Here is an 18904-nt window from a genome sequence, read left to right on the forward strand (position 1 = left end):
GTTGGTTGCCTATTAATTTTCTGGGTTGTTTCCTTGGCTGTGCAGAAGCTTTTAATCTTGATGAGGTCCCAACAATTTATTTTTGCTCTTGATTCCCTTGCCTTTGGGGATGTGTCAAGTAAGAAGTTGCTGCGGTGGAGGTCAAGGAGGTTGTTTCCTGCTTTCTCCTCTAGGGTGTTGATAGTTTCCTGTCTCACATTCAGGTCCTTTATCCATTTTGAGTTTATTTTTGTGCATGGTGTGTAAGCTCATCTTTTATAGTGCTGCTGTGTTCCTAGAATCTGCCATTTCTCCAGGGGGCTCTGGGTCCTTTTACTAGAGAATGGCGTCGGAGTCCTGGAGCTGGGCGTGGCATCTGCTCATGGCTCCTGGGCTGTCTGGAACATTGCTTTTGAAAGAAGATTTTCAGAAACTGGGAAAAGAGGAGCCACATGTATGCTAAAGTTCTGGGATGAAATAAGAGAGAAGGGGCTGGAAGAGGCAGTCTAAGCTTCTTGCCGAATCGGCAGGTTTAGGTGGATACCATTCAGAGTCATGTGGCCTCTGCTTTGGGGGGTGGTGCTGTCAACAGGCAAAGAAATGGCAACAGGTGCTCTAGGGTTGGGCTGCTCATTCAGGGTTCTTCAGGGGACTGACCTCCCCATTACTAAGTAATTAGGGCTTTCTCTGCTCATGCCAGAGCAGATTCTAGCCTATTCTGTGTTCCAGGCACTACCCTAGGCTCTTACCGGACCTTCACAGCATCCTGCAAGGTACTTTAGGTATTAATGGCCGCACTTTACTGCTAGAAAGGCTAAGAACATGCCCAGCATCCCTGGGTAAGGGATTAACCTGGCATTCAAACCTCAGGATGGCCCTCAAATACTCTTCATTGCGCTGTGCTGCCCCTCATTGTGCTCTGTGAACTCATAGCTTTCAGTGCAGGAGTGGACTCTGGTGTCCCCAAGTTCATGGGTCCACCCTCTCTGCTTTCTCTGATCAGAATGGTCATCCGAGGAAAATGTAAAGAGTGTGTGTGTGTGTGTGTGTGTGTGTGTACGTGTGTGTACACATGTCTGTCTGTCCATCCTACAGGCTCTCCAGGAGCCGCTGCACAGATGCCCACCCCTCCCTGGTAGGAAGGTGTAACCCACCACAGCCCTGATGCTGCGAGCTACGTGATGTTAGTTTCAGAAGAAAGGGAGCACTTTTAAGAGACCAAGAAGAAAGCAGGCTAGTGCAGCCCACAGCAGGAGACAGTGGCTGTGTACACATTTAAAGCTTCTTTCAAATATCTTTAATGGCATAAGAAAATGCTTTACCGTGTAATAAGTGAAATGATACAACACTGTGTTTTTTAAAAATATATCAATACTTCTTTAAGTAATGACACTGGGGTGATTTTTATTTTTTAGCTTGTCCTGGGCTGTATTTTCTATACTTCAATGCAGTAAATATGCATTAATTATTATTATAATAAAAGTAGTAACGTAAAGCTAGTGAGGGAGCTTCATTCTTAGGATCATCCTCATCTGGGACTGATTTTCTTGTTAAATGTGTTTGTCTTATTTTTCTATGTGCTTCATCCCCATCTTCTGTGGGGACACTCCTTCTAAGGAAGCCCATTTTAGCATTTCATCATTGCCAAAGAATAAGTATGCTTCAAAAAAAAAAAAAATTCACATACGGATACAGCTTCATACTCCCTAGGATGGTTTTAGCCAAAAAGACAGACACCAACAAGTGTTGGTGAGGATAGAGAGAAACTGGAACCTTTACAGACCACTGGCGGGAACATAAAGTGATTCCACAGTCACTGTGGAAAATATTTTGGCAGTTCCTTGAAAAGTTAAACATGGGGTTACCACATGGCCCAGCAATTTCACTCCTAGAGCAACTCTTAAGAGAAACAAAAATGTATGTGCTCACAAAAACTTGTATGTGAATGTTCATGGCAGCATTATCCATAATAACCCCAAAGCAGAAACAAACCAAATGTCCATCAACAGATGACTAGGTACACGAGAAGTGGTTTATCCATACAACCCAAGGTCATAGGGCTGCGGAAGGGAGTCAAGTACTACGCATGTTATAGCATGGACAAACCTTAAAACCATTAAGCCATGTAGAAGAAGCCAGACGCTAAAGACTGCTTATCTGACGCCATTTATAGGAACAGTCCAAGATAGGTGAATTCACAGAGACAGGAAGTAGGGTTGGGGTGGTGGTGGAGATGGACAGCGAGATGTGGCCACAAATGGGTGCAGGGTATCTTTTGGGGTGATGAAAGTGCTCTGGAATTAAATCGTGGTATGGTTTCCCAACTCTGTGAACGTACTAAAAGCCACTGAATTGTACCCTTCTAAAGGATGAATTTTATGATATGGGGATTGTATCTCAATTTAACAAAAACAACGGATTTTGACTTGTAAAGACCAGGCCCGGATTTCCTGGAATGGAGCAGGGAAGCTTGTGAGCTCTTGCTTCCGAGCTGTGTGATTGCGGGCGGGCAAGTTGCTTAACATCTTACAGTGTCGTGTTCTTAATGGTTAACGGGACACCGTTAAATCTCCAGTTCCATGGGACATTCGTTCTGACCCCATGCTCCTTCTCCACATCCTCCTCCAGGCTACAGCTCTTAACCGCTCCCCCAGGAGGCCGGCTGTCATCCCTGTAAGGGGACCTGCCGTTTTACTTTTCTGTCCCTGCAGGAGAGCCCCGCTATTAAAACCACCCCTTCCGAGAGAGAGACTGGGGTCCTCCTGGGGGATGGGGCAGATAGAGGGCTCATCCTGCCAAGCCGTTTCCAATGTTTATTTGAAGAACTGAGAGTCAAATAGGCAGTGGCTTTTTCTAAAACTTGTAGTTAATGGAAATGTCACGAAGGTTCTGAGTTCAAAGCAGCCATGGAGCCCTTGTGTTTATTTTTCAGATAAACACTTTCCTTCCCTTTCTCCCTCATCCCTCCTTTCTCTCTCTCTCTCTCTCTCTCTGTTTCTTTTTAAGGTAAAAAAGTAGGAGAGCTAGGGGCGAAGAGGGTGGGCTCGGGGTCTGCAAAGCCGATGTTTGCTGCCGGTGGATTAAACCACAGCAGTTGTTGGCAGGACCTTGCAGATGGGTTCAGTGCCCTTCCCCTGCCAGCCCGTATTTTGGATGAGGATCAGGGCCGGGGAGGGCTGGGGTCGGCGGTCATGCTGACACACCCTCTCTCATTCCTCTCTGCGGTCAGCACTCAACAGGCCCTTGCCCTCTGACGCCTGCCCTCTCAGACGTGCTATGGGAGGAGACTGACATCACAGATACGGTTTTTTCCCTTTAACGTCATCTGGAGGCAAAGCCGTTATTTTGGTTTGTTTTAATAGTGCAAGTGTCCAATCCAAGTTCCCTGAACATGAGTTTTTCAACTTACTAAGCGTCTACCGTGCCCTTGGAATGACAGGGATGGCAGAGAGAAGGAAGGAGTAAGACGAAAAGTAATAGCTTCTGCCCTTCGTAACCCCTCCTGTGTCCAGCCTGAGGACTCGGGAGAGGAGCCGAGTCTGGTGGCAGTCACAGTGAGCCGATAAGGACGGCCTCTGTCCACTGTGTGCCCCCTCTGTGCCTGGCACTGCACTGAGCCCCCATTCGTGTGGTCTCCGCTGCCCCTCACCCTTGCCTTCTGAAGGTGCGCGTTATCCCCATTCCAGACAGGGGGACTGGCTCCAAGAAGGCCACATGGCAAGTCAGCGGCAAAAGTGGGCCTGCCTGACATATAAGCTGGAGTCCTAGCCACTGCGCTCTTGTCAGGGGAGACTGGGCAGGGGGTGGAAGGTGCTGGGGAGAAAGAAGATGGACGCAGATGGGGGAAGCCACCAACGTTGAGGCTGCAGTCATGAGCATTTTAGACTCTGAACCAGTCTGAATATATGCACACGCGCGCGCGTGCGCACACACACACACCACGCCCCAGAGTTGTGCAGGAATCCTGGCTCCCAGATTAAGGAGGGGCGGCACCGTGGCACACGAGGAACTTGTGATGGAGAGCGGGGCCCCACCATGGGAAGGGGGGTTACTGGTGCGGACACAGGACCAGGGCTATAGAAGCTGCTGCAAGATGGAATTGAATTCAGTAAGAACTTTCTAGCTGTTGGAGCTGCACGTGGAGCAGGAAGGAGGAGGAAGTAAATTTGTGGCCCCAGGATGGTGCCCTCAGACAGCCACTTGGCGTATTGGCTGGGTGTGTCAAACATCAGAGCCATGATCAGCTGGAGCTATAGGTCTTGGGCACGGTGGGGGCAGGGGGTGAATATAGATAACATGGCGGCCACATGTTGAGTCTGAGCTGTGGGAAAACATGAATGGGGGTGGAGGCCGTGTGGTTTCTGTAGTCCCTTCCAGCCTTGGCTATATAAATATGTATGTGGTGTGTTCTGGTTTATTTTGGGGGGCGGGGGGAGGGTAGGAGACATGTTGTTTGTGTGTGTTTTTAGTAAAGCCCTGGGACAAAGTATCTCCTGAAACTTCATCAAGGAGTTTAAAAGACTTGGGTTCTTTCTCACCTTGGCCATCTGGCAGGTGGCTTGGGGGTGGATGGTAAGATCTCCAGGGTGACAAATTGCTTCATTCAGCCTCAGTGTAGTTTGGAGCATGCTGACTGGTTAATGATTTGAGAATGACCCTGATGCTGGGCGGGCAGGAGACTGTTATCTGTGCCCTCCACTCACCCAGACCCACTGCCCACTGGGTGTGACCCCCGCCCAGGGCAGAAGCTGCGAAGCGGAAATGGCAGCATTAGGATGGGGACAGGAGAAACTCCCCAGGAAAGAGAAGGCTCATCTGCTCAGGCACGAGTGAGAACGCAGGGGCTGTGTTGGTGGCGGCCTCTGCTCGCAATGATGATTGCGGGGGGCAGTGTGAACAGAGCCGGGGTGCTGCACATGAGCAAGTGAGGAAACCCTTTCAGTGCTGCTCAGATCCAAGAAAGAGCTGGCCCAGCTGTCTCGAGAGCCCTTCCCCCACGCTGCCTCTCCTCTGGCCGGTAGCCAGCACATCTCGGGTCGGGGAGCGCCCTGGGGAAGGGGTTTTGCCCAAAAAGACTGATTCACTATTTCCACTGGGTCCGCGGGCTGTCTTGGTGGGCAGATCACACGCCAGCCTTGTAAACTCGCTCTGCGCTCGTCCGTGTGACGTTTATAGCCCCATGGGGAGCTGGCTTTTTAATGAGCCTAATTTGAGACCATAAGTAGGAGTTTGTAAAACAAACAGCGAGGGACTCCGGCCAAAGCCCAAAGTTGTAGTTGAAGCGCACAGGGTCACACACGGCGCTGCAGACAGGCTGAGACTGTGCTGTCCCCAAGGCAGCGGGACAGAGGAGCCCCCTCCCGGGGAAGCGGGCTGCAAGCCGCCTTTCCCCAGAAACCTGCGGCTCGGCAAGAGCCCTTCCCATCTGGGTTCTGCACGGAGAGCACTGACAGTCCTGGGTTTCCCAGGGGGAGAAAAGGATCCCCGGAGGGGGCCTGTGTGCAAGTCCAGGGCTTGGTGTCAGCGGGCTGGAGGCCCCAGCGCCCCTCCCTGGAAGACAGCCCTGTAGCTAGGCCTTCAAGGCCTCAGGGAGTCTCTCATCCAAAGACGCATGTGAGGAAACCCCACATCTTCCTGGAGATTTAATTCCCTTTTGGTGAGACCTGGTTTTCAAGTTAAGAAAGAGGTGGAGGGTGCTGATGTCTGTTAGGAGGGTCTGTTAATAAGGTCACCTCTCCAGCAGGTGCCAGGTGGGAAGGGAAGTTCCTCACCTCTCCGGTGGAGCCCTTACTTTGAGGGCTCTCCTCTGTGCTGGTGCACTGGGGTTTAAAGTGACTCGGGACACTCTGCCCACTCTGAAGTCATGTTAAAGGGGTCCTTCCTGACTCACCCAAAATAATGGGCCTCTAGAATGGTGTGTGCTGCAGCTGTTGAAAACGATGATGAGAAACATGATTGAGGCATCTTGGTGGCTCAGTCGATTAAGCGTCCGACTTTGGCTCAGGTCATGATCTTACAGTTGTGAGTTTGAGCCCCGTCTCAGGCTCTGTGCTGACAGCTTGGAGCCTGGAGCCTGCTTCAGATTCTGTCTCCCTGGCTCTCTGCCCCACCCCCACTCAGGCTGGCTGTCTCTCTCTCTCTCTCTCTCTCTCTCTCAAAAATAAATAAACATTAAACCCTTTCCATGGGTCTGTATTGCCCTGAGGACAGAGCCCCAGCCTCTTAGACCCTTGTGACTGGTGCCCTCCACCCTGGCTCCTCCCTGAGGCCGGTCACATTCTGCTCATCTCTGTTCTACCCCTCTCAGTCCCTCCAAGGTGCTCTGGACTAGTGCCCGGGGTCAGCAGCATGGCCCCGGGGCCAAGTTTCACTGACACGTTTTTTCCTGTCTTCTGCAAGCTAAGAATGAATTTCATGTTTTTAAATGGTTAAAAATGTTCATTAAAAGAAGACCATTTCATGACACATGAAGATGATATGAAAGGCAAATCCGTGTTTATAGTTGCATACATGGAACACGGCCATGAGCCTTTGTTTGCATGTTATATGTCCACGTTACACGGGCCAAGCTGAGTAGTTGTGACAGCGTTCTGCAAAGCCAAAAATATTTACTCTCGGACTCTTTACAGAAAAAGTTTGCTAACCTTTGGATTAGTACTGGCTCCAAGGGTGGGTGGAGAGAGGGCAATGATCTCCATTAGCTACCTCCCAGGCTGCTCCAAATAAACACATAGTCTAGTACAAATAAAATGTTTACTGTACAAACACAACTTCATAACAGGTTCCCATAGGGCCTCTCCCCAACCTATCACTGCCCCTGAACCTTTCTAAATTGACTTTTCCTCCCTTAGAAGACCTTCATGAGACTGGTATTTACTCATCATCAACTGAGATGTCCCATCCTCCAGGAAGCCTTCCTTGACTACTAGGACTGGATAGTCTGGCTTGGACACCCCTCCTCTGGACTCTTTGTGCTGACTGTAGCCCTTTTCATACACTATTGACTTGGCTGGTATACCGTCTACCCTCCTTCCCTAGACTGCAAACATCAAGAGGGTAGGGAACTTGTCTGTTCATTTTTCTATCCCCCGAGCATAGCTACTTCCGCACATGGTTAGGCCATCTATAAATAGCTGTTGCATAAATGAGTGAGTGAATGAATGCAGAATAAATAACCCCTCTGTGGTGAATAAAGCATGATTCTTTATCAGCATAGACCACAGTGGTCTTTAGGAAAATAATGGGATAGGTTGGCTTCGGATACATCCCTTCCTCCTAATGGTGGTAAGTACTTTTATATGGTATCTGATGGCTTTATCCCAAAGCCATTGGCCCTGGGAATCAGTGAAGCCATTTGTAAGAATATTCCCATTTACTACATGCTTACTATGTGTCAGGCATTTTGCTAAATGCTAACTTAACATCTTTTAGTCCTCAGTCCTGAGAACTAGGAGATATTATTACTCTGCTCCTATTACTACACAGATGAGCAAAGTGAGGCTCAGAGATGTTAGGTAACTAGCCCAAGGTCACACAGCTAATAAGATTCAGAGCTGGGTTTTAAACCCTCTTCTCTCTGACTCATGCTGTTAAATCATCTAGAGAGTGTAATAGTCAAAACCCTTTGGGATGGGATCCAAAGCCAATTGAAGCAGGTTATATTTGTTAGAAGAACTGTAGCCTAGTAAATTTCTGACTAATGTACTCATGATCTGTTAATAAATGCCTTGGCCATCTGCCCGGGACCTTGTGATATGTGCCTCTTTTTTAACCCCCAAGGTGTGACTTGTACGTGTTTTGGGTGCTCGGTTCATTTATCCCTCTCCTCCGCTCTGGGCTGACCCTTGGGGACTTCTCTGCTCCCCTCTCCGTCCTGCTGCCAACACTGCTCTCTAACAGATGTGACTCAGGAACCACTCCTGGTCCAAGCTTTGCCTCTTCTCTCATCCGCATGCCCACCAGTCCCCCCCCCCCCCCCCCAGGCTGGCACCGGCAGCCCGAGGCTCCCTTTCTGGGTTAGTGATTCTGGTCATGTGGTATGAAGATTCCCCTGGCTGTCCCTGTCCTCAGGTACCAGCATAGCGCAGCCTGCACCTGTCACGGCAGGTGCTGGTGGTCTAGACCACCACGTGGCTGCATCGTGATCAGCGGTAGGTACACAGCTGGGCTGAGTACGGGCGGGTTGCTCCAGGAAGTACCACTGGTGACGCAGCCCCTGAGTATCTGAAGTCACCGCCAGGTGAAGGTTCTGGTTCTCAAAGGGGCAGATTCATGGAACGAGGTGCACAGACAAAATTGTACCTCCTCGTTAGCAATGCAGAACTGTTTCTGCCTGGATTTCTTCAAAAAGGAATATCCTTTCCTCTTACCCTCCCCCTTTTTTGGTAGTAATATTTCTATAAAACAACCATGTTTTTCTTTTATTAACTTTTTTTTTGCCTCCATGAGCTCACAATGGTTTCATAATGGTTTTGTTTTTATTAAAAATATAGGCAGTCGTTATTTAATCAGTAGGAAAAAAAGTATGAAGAATAATGGGGAAAAAGTCATCTAAAATTCTCCCATGCAGAAATGACTATCTTTTGTATTAGATGATTCCCATTCCAGGCTCTTTATAGGTAACTCAGTTGCTGTAGTTTGCTTTTTAACATTCACTGGTTTTCTTTTTTTATTTTATATTTTTTAATGTTTTATTTATTCTTGAGAGATAGATAGAGACAGCGTGAGCAGGGGAGGGGCAGAGAGAGAGATACAGAATCTGAAGACAGGCTCCAGGCTCAGAGCTAGCTGTCAGCACAGAGCCGGAAACGGGGCTCAAACCCGTGAACTGTGAGATCATGACCTGAGCCAAAGTCAGATGCTAACATTCACTTGTTTTCTTATATAAAAATTCAGTTTCCAGTAACTGATTTCCTGCCACATTTGAAGTTAGAGAGATTCCTTTGCTCAGAAGGAACGTTGGTCATTCTCCTCATTCCCTCCCCACCCCCATTTCCCTAATAACAGTAACATTTTACTATGCCAATAAATTATGTTCGTTGTAAAAAAGGTTCAGAAAGCATGATAATTCAAACATTTTTATAACGCTTGCATAGAGAGAACCACTCTTACCTTGGTGGCTATGTGCATTGATCGGGGGAAAGACTGATATTTTAGGGCGATGACTGTGTGTGTGTACGCGCCCATGCGTGCGAAGTGTGTTGCCTTTATACAAAAGTGGCTCTGTGTCGGCCTTGGCTCCCAGGAGTTATGGCGCTCACCCACTGTGGGTCAAGGACGGCATTCGACAAAGGACCATGGTCATGTGGTGGCTTCTTTTTTTTTTTAAGGGGCGGCGGTTCCAAGGCTCACGCTTGCTGGTCACTCAAGTTCTTGGTGTGTTACATCAATGCTTTGCAGAGAGGCCACCCAGAATCTCTTAAAAAGTATTCTAAACATCATGGAGATGTTTTTCCACGGGAAAAAGCTCAGTAGGTCACTGTGAGTTTTCTGCTCCGTGCTGGCCGGTGTTGTGACTATTGTTGGTTTTTCCAGAGTTCACCTTTAGGTTTAATTTCCTGAAATTGATCTGCTTAGTTACTCTGGCTTTATTTCACTCTCTTGCGAAGAGGGGAAATGGCAATGAACAGACTGCATTTTATTAGGTTTTTCACTCGAAAAAAATTAAGCAGCAGTCCATGATCTCTGCTGGTTTGTTCTTTCGTGGGCTCCCAGCGCGCATCCCCTGGGTCTGTGACAGAACTGACAGGTACCTTAATGAAACAAGTGGCCAGAATGACAGTGAGCCTGCATCCCTCGAGATTCTGGGGTCACCCCTATTTTGGGGGGCTGTTTTCTGGGAGCCCCACTCTCCCCCCCATAAATCCTTACCCTGCTTGGAGTGCCCCTGAGAATGGGGTGAGTCAGCCCTGAGGTCACAGACACTGCTGTCAGCTGGAGGGGGAGGGGCGGCCCCACGGCCAGCTCCCCACACGGGTCTGCTGCCCGCAGGCCCTGGACTGTCACAGCTTCCAAAGGGAGGTGAGCTCCAGCCCAGAACTGATGGTGAGGTTTGCTTTTTACCATCTTTTTAAAAGAGCATCGGGGATCCTGGCAATGAGCACGTTGTACTTCAGCAGCCTTTGATCTTGCCCTTGGTTCTCGGCCCCTAGCTCCCCAGGCAGCCATAAATGTGTCTTATTATTTTACTGTTTAATAGTGAGCTCCTAGTCCCCTGGGCCTGACTTAACTGGAAGACCATCTTTAGCCAGTGGTGTTCTGATAGCTTAGCCAGAGTAAGGTGCTAACCAGAGCACAATTATGTTTGGTTTTAATTTCCTGACCCTGAAGAAGAGAAAGTGCACTGCTAATCGGTCTGGTGAGTGGAGGAGGACACGTTCTGTTCCCGGGCTTGAACGCGGAGAGCTGCACGTGAGAGGCGGTGGTGCATGGTGCTTACCAGCATGGATTCCAGGGTCGGACAGGCTGAGTCAGAATCCCACCTCTTCCATTTTCTAGCTTAGTGACCTCAGCCAAGTGACCCAGCCATCAGTGTGCCTCATTGGTAAGTAGAGCTAGTAATAGTATTAGTTACTAGAAATAAGACCACTGCCAGGGTCTTCGTGTGGGCCCATCCCATTCCTGGCAGAGAGTACCGCTCCCTATGGGGTAGCCCATCTCCATTCGTTATTAAGCCATGATTAAAACCTGCTTCCCGAACTCAGACCACACTCCTCCCTCCCGATCTCTCATCTTCTCCCAATTGAACTTTTGGACCTCACAGTATCGTGGTCTCCTCTTCAGATGGGTCATGGCCAAGAGTGAAATGAACTTTCAGTTATTCCTGATGAATCCTTTTTACGTGCATGACTGACAGTTCACCAGGGGTTTTTTTCTTGTTTCCTTCCTCTTCCTCTTGCCTCAACAGCCTCCCCCAACCTTAGAATGTCAGGAGAAATGCCACTCGGTGAAGTTTTTCTAGAATTGACTGTCCTTATGCTCTATCTGAGTCTCTCTGAAACTATTCATGCTTTAACTTTTCAGCACTTTGTTTCAGGATGACTAATATCCAACACTGGGCATTAACTGTGCTATATATAAAATTCCAGATCAGAGAATGGAAACACTTTTCAAAAAGTAAAAAAGTGTTGGATTATGCGGGCTATTTGGAAACCGTTCAGTGGGGCCATATAATTTTTATTTTCAGAAGCTTATGGATTGAACCCCGCCCAAGCTTCCAGCTCCTAAGAAAACCAGTAGAATACACCCTGCCAAGTTTCCTCACAAGGGCAATAAAAGAGTAATCCACTGCATCCCGGTTTTCATTTTAAAGAAACAGGAGACAGGCGGTGGCCTCTGCCGTCTTCACAAATGAGCTTCCCTGAGCAGGTTGCTAGTGACTCCAGGGGCAGTGTCAGGGGCAGGGGCGGGAGAGAGTACTGCACACACAGGCTTGCACAGGTATCTGGGCCCACTGTATTCACGCTGCCCTGCAAAGAACATTTACGGGTCTGGGGAGAGCACCGGTAATAGCTTGTTGAGTTGAGGGGACCGTTATATTACAGTCTTGACGGTGTTTTGATGACTGGTCAGAAAAGCTCACCCATAAATCTATCCAGTTTTCACACACACAAAAGGACATCTTTACCTTTAAAACTGAGTGTGTGTGTGTGTGCGTGCTGCGGAAGGATACTAGAGTTACCTTTAAAATTGCGTGTCTGTGTGCTGTGGAGGGATACTAGAGCCGCGTGGGGGGATTAAACCATAGGAAATAGTAATCACAGGGTCTGTTTGTTCCCACTGTTGACAGTTCAGAAGTTAAAGAGTGGCATGGAAGCCTGGGGGGGCGGGGAGGGGGTAGGGTTTGGAAGGCTCCACTTCAGTGCTAGAGCACACAGAGAGGCCAGAGTGTAGGATCCAGGTGCTGGAGAAGCCTCAAGAAGCCACCCCGAGAACAGAATGAAATCCCCATTGATTTGGCCTTTGGACTAAGCCCTGCTTCTGAAAACCCTGAGCACCAAAAGTCTGGTTTGTCAACCCAGTGTGCAATCCATCTGCTTCTGGCTTGGGTCTTGCTTAGGAGGTTCGAGGCGGTGGGGGGGAAGGGTGGCAAGCTGCAAACTGAAACCCAGGTTGATTCCTGTTTGGCAACCCCTGGCAAGAAGGCGGGGTTCCCAGGCCTCTGCTCCACCCATCACCCGTTTCCCATGTAACTCAAGGGCGCCCTCTCTGGGCGCTGGTGGAGAATCTCTTGGGAAGAAAATGCCTTGCTTTTCCAAACCCAGGGCTGGCGCAGAGCCAGGTGACCAAATTCACAAAACAGCTTGGAGAAACAGGGAGCAGATATACGTAGGCTTCTTAACTCAGCCGATTTCCTGGGAGGCGCTGGGGAATTCCCCCATTCACTGGCAAAATTGTTTTCATCCTTAAATTTCAGAGAAAAAAAATTCTTCTTACCTATGGAAAAGGTACTTCACTGCCCTTGTTGCGGGGCAGCGGGGAGTCACGGAAGAGGACCAAGCCAGACTAAGTAAGAGGACTGACCAAAGGAAGGGCTGGCAAGGATGGGGCAGACAGGAGAGGAGGCTGCTGCAGTATCTGGTGAGGGGAGACAGTGGCCTGAACTGAGGTCCTGTCCCTGGCAGATTTTCCAGACGCTGAAGTGGCAAAAGCATCAAGGCTTGCGGTTGATCGGATGCTTGCAGGAGGAGAGGGAGGCTTGATAAGGATGACTCACAGACGGTCCTTGTGCAATTGGGTGGATGTGGCATTGTGCTCAGGAGGGGACGGTGGAGGAGGCAGCCGCAGCTTCAGGGGATGAGATAATGAGTTCCGAGATTCAGGAGTTGGGCAACCACATTGAGAAAAATCGAGTGAGGGAAGATTATGGTTCCATGTGCAGACTGAGTCAAAGCACACACGCGTGGAACATGGTTTCCACAGAAATGCTGGTTTTATAGAAGGTAAAGGATAACTCGATCATACTTACTGCCTCTTGCTGCTCCCAGACTCAGTAGGTCATGTCACAGTAATGATCTGAGTTGATGCCTGTGGGTTTTCACTGTAACTTTACAGAGTTCAGCAGGATTGATCAGGGATGTCCTTGTGAACTGATCAAGGGAGGCATTCCAGCATGCTTTCTTTTCGATCATGACTGAAATAAGCAATGTTTCCTAAAGATTTTACTAAATGGAAAAAAGGGAGATGCTCTTTCTGTGTGTGTGTGTGTGTGTGTGTGTGTGTGTGTGTGTTTTAAAATCCCTTTTTCCAGAATGACCTTGCCCTGGGCCCCTATCATAGAGCTGGGAATGTGTGGGGGCTAAAAAGGCACTGAAGTGAAGAGAACGTAAAGATTTTCCATCTCCAAGGAGAGCTGCTGAGGAAGAGGCTTATATAAATTTCAGATTGACATAAAAAAGGCTTTTGTAGGGGCAGATGCAGAAGACAAGTGGTAGAGCTGCGTTCTGGAAAGATCCGAGGGAATAAGAGGATAGCCTCCATCTGTAGACTCCATGGGCAGCCTCCAGGGAGCCCTGGCAAGAGGTGCTTAGAAACCCATTAAAAGGAAAGTCCTATTTCTGGATCTTAGTCTCTCTTTCCTCCTGTCAAACCCCGAGGCCCAAACAGAATGGAACCCCTCTTCTCACAAATCTCCCAGGGTCGTTTAAAGGACAAGGTGGCCACAATTAGGCCACCATTTTATTTCAGTAGCTTGAGACTCAAGAGATTGAAATTCTAGTGCCAGTTCTGTTTCTGACCCTCAGTAACCTTGGGCACGTCTTCCTTGGGCCTCGGTTTTCTCATCTGTAAGATGGGTGCAGAGAATACATCATGAAGTGTTGGGGATTCAGTGTGATGGTGCATGTGGGGTGCACAGTGCCTAGCACGCAGTAAGCCATCCATGGAAGTCATATGTGCCTGTTCTTGGTAATGACTGCCCCACCTCCCTTACTGGAAGAATACATTGCTCAACGTTAAACGTCTCTTAAAAGCAAAAGGTACTATGCAAAAGCTCTGATGTCATCAATTATTATTATTAATAATAGGTTCATAATTACTTTTGCCACAATAGTAAGTGAAAGCCCCATTGCTGGGTGATGACTAGGAAGATAGGAACTATTATTAATGGAGGTGCCAGCTCCTGTTACTGGATCCATTGACATCATATTTCTCGCTGGGAATCCTTTGACAAATCGGCTGAATTTCCTATTCCCTTGCCCTAAGCACTGTAAATTTGATCCACATGTCCCTAGTGTTGTTTCTGTAGATTCATAGTGAAGAAGGGAGGGGGAACAGAGCCTGCACAGAATCCATAGATGTGTGGAAACTCTCCCAAATGTTGGGGCTGTCTGTGGGTTGGAGCTTGGAGAGAGAGAGAGAGAGAGAGAGAGAGAGAGAGTGTGTGTGTGTTGGAGGGGGTGCAGATTCCCTTTCATTTTACTCATTTTAATGCTCAGAGCCAGCTCTCCCTAATGTGTTTGGGTACTCAGGGAGAGTTTCTGCTCTGGAGAACAGGGTTGGGGGGCAGGGGGAGCCCGATCGTGCTCTCTCCCTCCTCCCACTGGGAAGCCTGCTTTGAGGAGGTGCTCTGATGCCCTGCCTCACTGCGTCAGCACAGATGTGACGGGAGGGACCACTGCCATCCCGGAGGGGTGAGGGGAACTCAGGGGCCAGGGAGGCAGCACGGAGGAGGGCAGGGAGGCTGGGTCAAGGGATGCGCAGGCGAGGAGAGCAGGGCTGACTGCCAGCTGAATGTGCAGAGCGGTCAGAGACCTTAGCCAGGGTCTGGACAGAGAAAGAGTTTAATGTGTGTTTGCCCCGATGGGAAAGGTACATACAGGATGCAGCAGGCGGGCTTCCTGGGTGAACCGGGCAGTAGTGAGACAGCTGTATTGGCACATGCACAGGCCACCGATCTGGCACAGCCACGGGTGAGGCTTGGCGGTGTGCTCATTGGATGTAGGCTTACGAGAGGGGTTAAGTATATACATCTGAGAGCCCGTCAGATCCAGATTCAAATCCTAGATTTGCCACGGACTTGAACAAGTTATTCAAACTCTCTGAACACCAGTCCCCCGATATCTAAAATGGGGACAGCACTGCCTACCTTGTAGAAAGAATAAATTAGTGAAAATTAAGCCTACATTCCCAGCATGTAGCAAAAATGATAGCGACAGCCCACAGCAGAGCTTTTCCTCCAAGTCACACACTGGGGGAGCATTGACACCTGACATCTCATCAGTCCTCACAGCCACACTGTGAGGGAGGTGCTCTCCTTATCTGTGCTTAACACGCAAGGAGTCTGGGGCACAGAGAAGTGCAGGAAGCAGCCAGAGATCACACCTGGCTAAGCGACAAAGCCAGATTCGGGAGCCCAAACATTCCAGCTCCAAGCCCCCATCTCCACCGTGCTGCTCACCACCTATGGCTGTCGCCATCCTCATTACATTTCCGTGTGTGGGACAGGGAATTCTAACCCAGATTTGGCCACATCCCAGGGGCTCTCCAGCTATCTCAAGGAATTTTAAGAGATATTCCCAAAAGTGACTGATTACGTTCCGGTGGGTATTTTTCTTTTAAAAAAAAAAAAAAAAAAAAAAAGTGCAGAGGGGTGTTGGACAAAGATGCATTGATCCCAGAAAGGGCAGTTACCAAAGGTTGGGAATCTCTGTGGCCACATGCTCTTAAGAACCAACATGTAATTTTAAGCCAGACTGATCTTGCTTTTCTGGTGCTTTCTAAGAAGTCACACAGTGAATTGGAGAAATGTACAGGCTGTCACCCTCTGGGATTGATTCTGACAGCTCTGTCCCTCTGGTGCCGAAGTGCTAATGAAAAACACTAATTGGACTTGGCCAGTGGCTGGGATACATCCCCTCCTTGGAGTGGAGAAGACAGCGTCTCCTACACTTTGGTCTGTCCTCGTCCCCTTCTTGACAGGAAGAAGGAAAGGGGGCAGCATGAGGATGTGAGAAGACTCTGAGGGGGGGATGGGTATCCCACCCTTTGGGCAGGCATGGTGGACATTTACATCCCCTGAGGCCCATTGAAGGCAGAGCCAGGTCTCTTTGTCGCACCAGCATCCTGAATGGAGCACAATGCCTGGGCCGAGGGAGGCGGTCTAAATATGTGGAGAACAGAGGAGTGAAGGAGTGAATGAATTCCCCTGTAGCCCGTGAGCTTGTGGAGGCCAGTTCCTTGTGCAGCTCCAAGAAACCACATCTACAGGGGGGCCACTCCTCGTTCTGGCTTCTGTAGAAGTCAGATATCCTCAAGTGCAGCTTTGAGATTTTCTCACTGACCCCGCAGCCCCACTTCCCACAAGCCCCTGCCGGCTCTACCAGAAGCTGCAGAGCTGGGTCTGTGGACCTTTGCTTCCTTCCTGAACTTACCTGTCTGCCTATTTCCACACAGGTGTCCTCTCTCTCCCTGCGTACTTCAGTCCTTACAATGGCGGGTCCCTGGGCCATGATGAGCGAGCCGATGCATACGCTCAGCTGGAGCTCCGGACCCTGGAGCAGTCCCTCCTGGCCACCTGCGTAGGAAGCATCTCCGAGCTGAGTAAGTGTGGGGTGTCCTAGTCTAGCTGGCTCTGAGGGATAGGTCGGGGAAGAGCTCGCCTTCTGGATTCTGGCCTCGGCCTCCTCCTTCACACTTCTTGCCTTCTCTGCAAGCCGGATCCTTCCGGGCCAGGAGTGCAAACTTATGGCCCACAAACATGCATGGTTTGGTTGGCCTGCGGGCTCGATCACACGCAAATCTGGACTTCTGGTTTCCCTTGAAACATCAGATGACCATTCCTGCGTGGCAGCGATCAGGGGGAGCCTGCATTACCTACACGGTCATCTGCCTTAGTATTTTACAGCCTGGCCCCAGATGCTCTGCACTTATTTATTTAAAAAAAAAAAATTTCTTTTTTCCCTGAGAGAAAGAGACAGCATGAGCAGTGGAGGGTCAGAGAGAGAGGGAGACACAGAAGTTGAAACAGGCTCCAGGCTCTGAGCTAGCTGTCAGCACAGAGCCCGATGCGGGGCTCGAACCCACGAACCATGAGATCATGACCTGAGCCAAAGTCGGACGCTTAACCAACTGAGCCACCCAGGCGCCCCTGCTCTGTATTTATAACTGTTATTCTTCCTTAAAAGAAAGCACCCCCTGAAATCTCAGTGTAGAAAATGAAAGATGGAAGCAGAGCTCCTCTGGCTGAAGGGAGGCTGTGGTGGTGTGGCCTCAGCCCTGCAGTGGCCTGGGCTTCTCCCAGGATCTCGGGCTCTGTGCAACACAGGGGAGTGGGGAGTGCCTTGGTCTAGGTCATTACCGTTTGGCAGCTGCTTGAAAAGAGTGTGTTAGGCAAGAAATTTCATGCATCTTCTGATCTCTCTCTCTCTCTCTCTCTCTCTCTCTCTCTCTCTCACTCCCTCCCAATTATTTAAGAAATCAAACTGCCCACTCCTCCTTAGTTCTCCCTTGCACCATTGCTGCCCACCACCGGGCAGTCCCACATACAGGAGCAGAAGTGCATGGCATGGTAGCCGGCGGAGTTTTCCTCTGCTCTCGCCCCTCCCATTTCTGATTTCTTCGAGCTTCCTGAATGGTAAATGACAGCATTTTTGCTTCTTCAGAACACAGCTTCCTCCTTTCCTCCCTTCCTCCGTCCTTCCTCTCCCTTCCCAGAGCAGGAAAGAAATGCCTGATTCAAGATTGCAGAGCAGATTCATAATAGGTCTGGGAGAGAAAGCAAGATTCCCAGCTGTCTGTCTCCTGGGGGCGCCACAGTGGTCAGGGCCGGGGCATAGCCACCCTGGGACCCTGGAGGAAGTGGGCTCAGCTATGTCTGCCTTAAGTGGACACCCTTCAAATTGCTTCAAGCTGAGGGCTTTCTAGATATGGCCAGCAGTGCAGCCACCAGCATCTCAGACGGCTGAGATCAGGATTGGAGTCTGATCCTTCGCCTTTGACCTTAGCAGCTTCTGTGTGCATTACAGTCCACAGCCAGGCAAAGGGAAGGCTGTTCAGAAACTCTCCTCAAGGGAAGGGCTTGTCCTCATTCTGCCCTTAACATTCAGCCCCTGTTAGTTCTTCCTTTTATAAATAGCCCACGTTTTAGTTTGCCCCTTTTGCCACCTCCACCCTTATCAACTCAGCCCAAACTAGAGCCATGTCAGATACCACCCATCTGCTCAGTATCCCTCCGTCCCCCCGCCCCATGGCTTCCCAGCTCACTCAGTGAAATCCCAAATCCCCGCCATTGCCCAGGATCCAATATATGATCTGGCTTCTTTGCCTCCTACTCTACTCTTGGTGACTGTGCTCCAGCCACCCTGGCCTCCTGGCCAGGATTCTCCCGCCCGAGGGCCTTTGCACTAGCTTCCCCCCTGCCTGTGACCATTTCTCCCAGACACCCAAATATGTTCATCCTTCATTTTCTTCAAGTCTCTGCCCAAATGATACCTTATTAGACAGGCCTTCCCTGAGCACCCCCTTCTCATCCCTCCGTCTCCCCTCTAACGACTTCAGTTCATTCAAAGCACTGGTCACCACTTAACACGTATCATATATTTACTTGTAAATAGTTTATCATCTCTTTCCTCTGACTAGAATATCGGCTTCATGAGGATAGACTGCTCCGTTTTGGTCTCTGCTGTACTGTATCCCCATGATTAGAATAGTACCTGATCTCGTGTGTGTGTGTGTGTGTGTGTGTGTGTGTGTGTGTGTGTGTGTAGGAACGAGTTCTGAATGGTCCAGCGTTTTCTTCCTGAAGCCCACTCGGGGCAGTCCCCATCCTGACCCACGCGGTCCTCAGGGCCAAGGGAAGAGGCGCCCCGGCATCTTTCCCTGGACCACAGAACAGGCTGAGTCATGTGCCACGTTGCCCCACCTCCCTCACCCTGAAACTAGGGTTTTTGCAAACCCACTCCGCAGGAGGGAGGAGACAAAGGTGGAG

At 49.6% G+C, this 18904-nt stretch overlaps 1 protein-coding gene across 1 annotated transcript in view; it reads left to right on the top strand.

Annotated features, from left to right (window-relative positions):
- The window catches only part of ABTB2 (ankyrin repeat and BTB domain containing 2), a 172296-nt gene that overhangs the window by 110696 nt on the left and 42696 nt on the right, over positions 1 to 18904 (top strand). Inside the window, exon 2 of the mRNA XM_039233357.1 lies at positions 16372 to 16518. Coding sequence (XP_039089288.1) covers positions 16372 to 16518 — 147 coding nt within the window. The remainder of the gene's footprint in view (positions 1 to 16371; positions 16519 to 18904) is intronic.

The sequence above is a fragment of the Hyaena hyaena genome, unplaced genomic scaffold (assembly GCF_003009895.1).
Source record: "Hyaena hyaena isolate Hyena2069 unplaced genomic scaffold, ASM300989v1 scaffold_74, whole genome shotgun sequence".
Taxonomy (NCBI): Eukaryota; Metazoa; Chordata; class Mammalia; order Carnivora; family Hyaenidae; genus Hyaena; species Hyaena hyaena.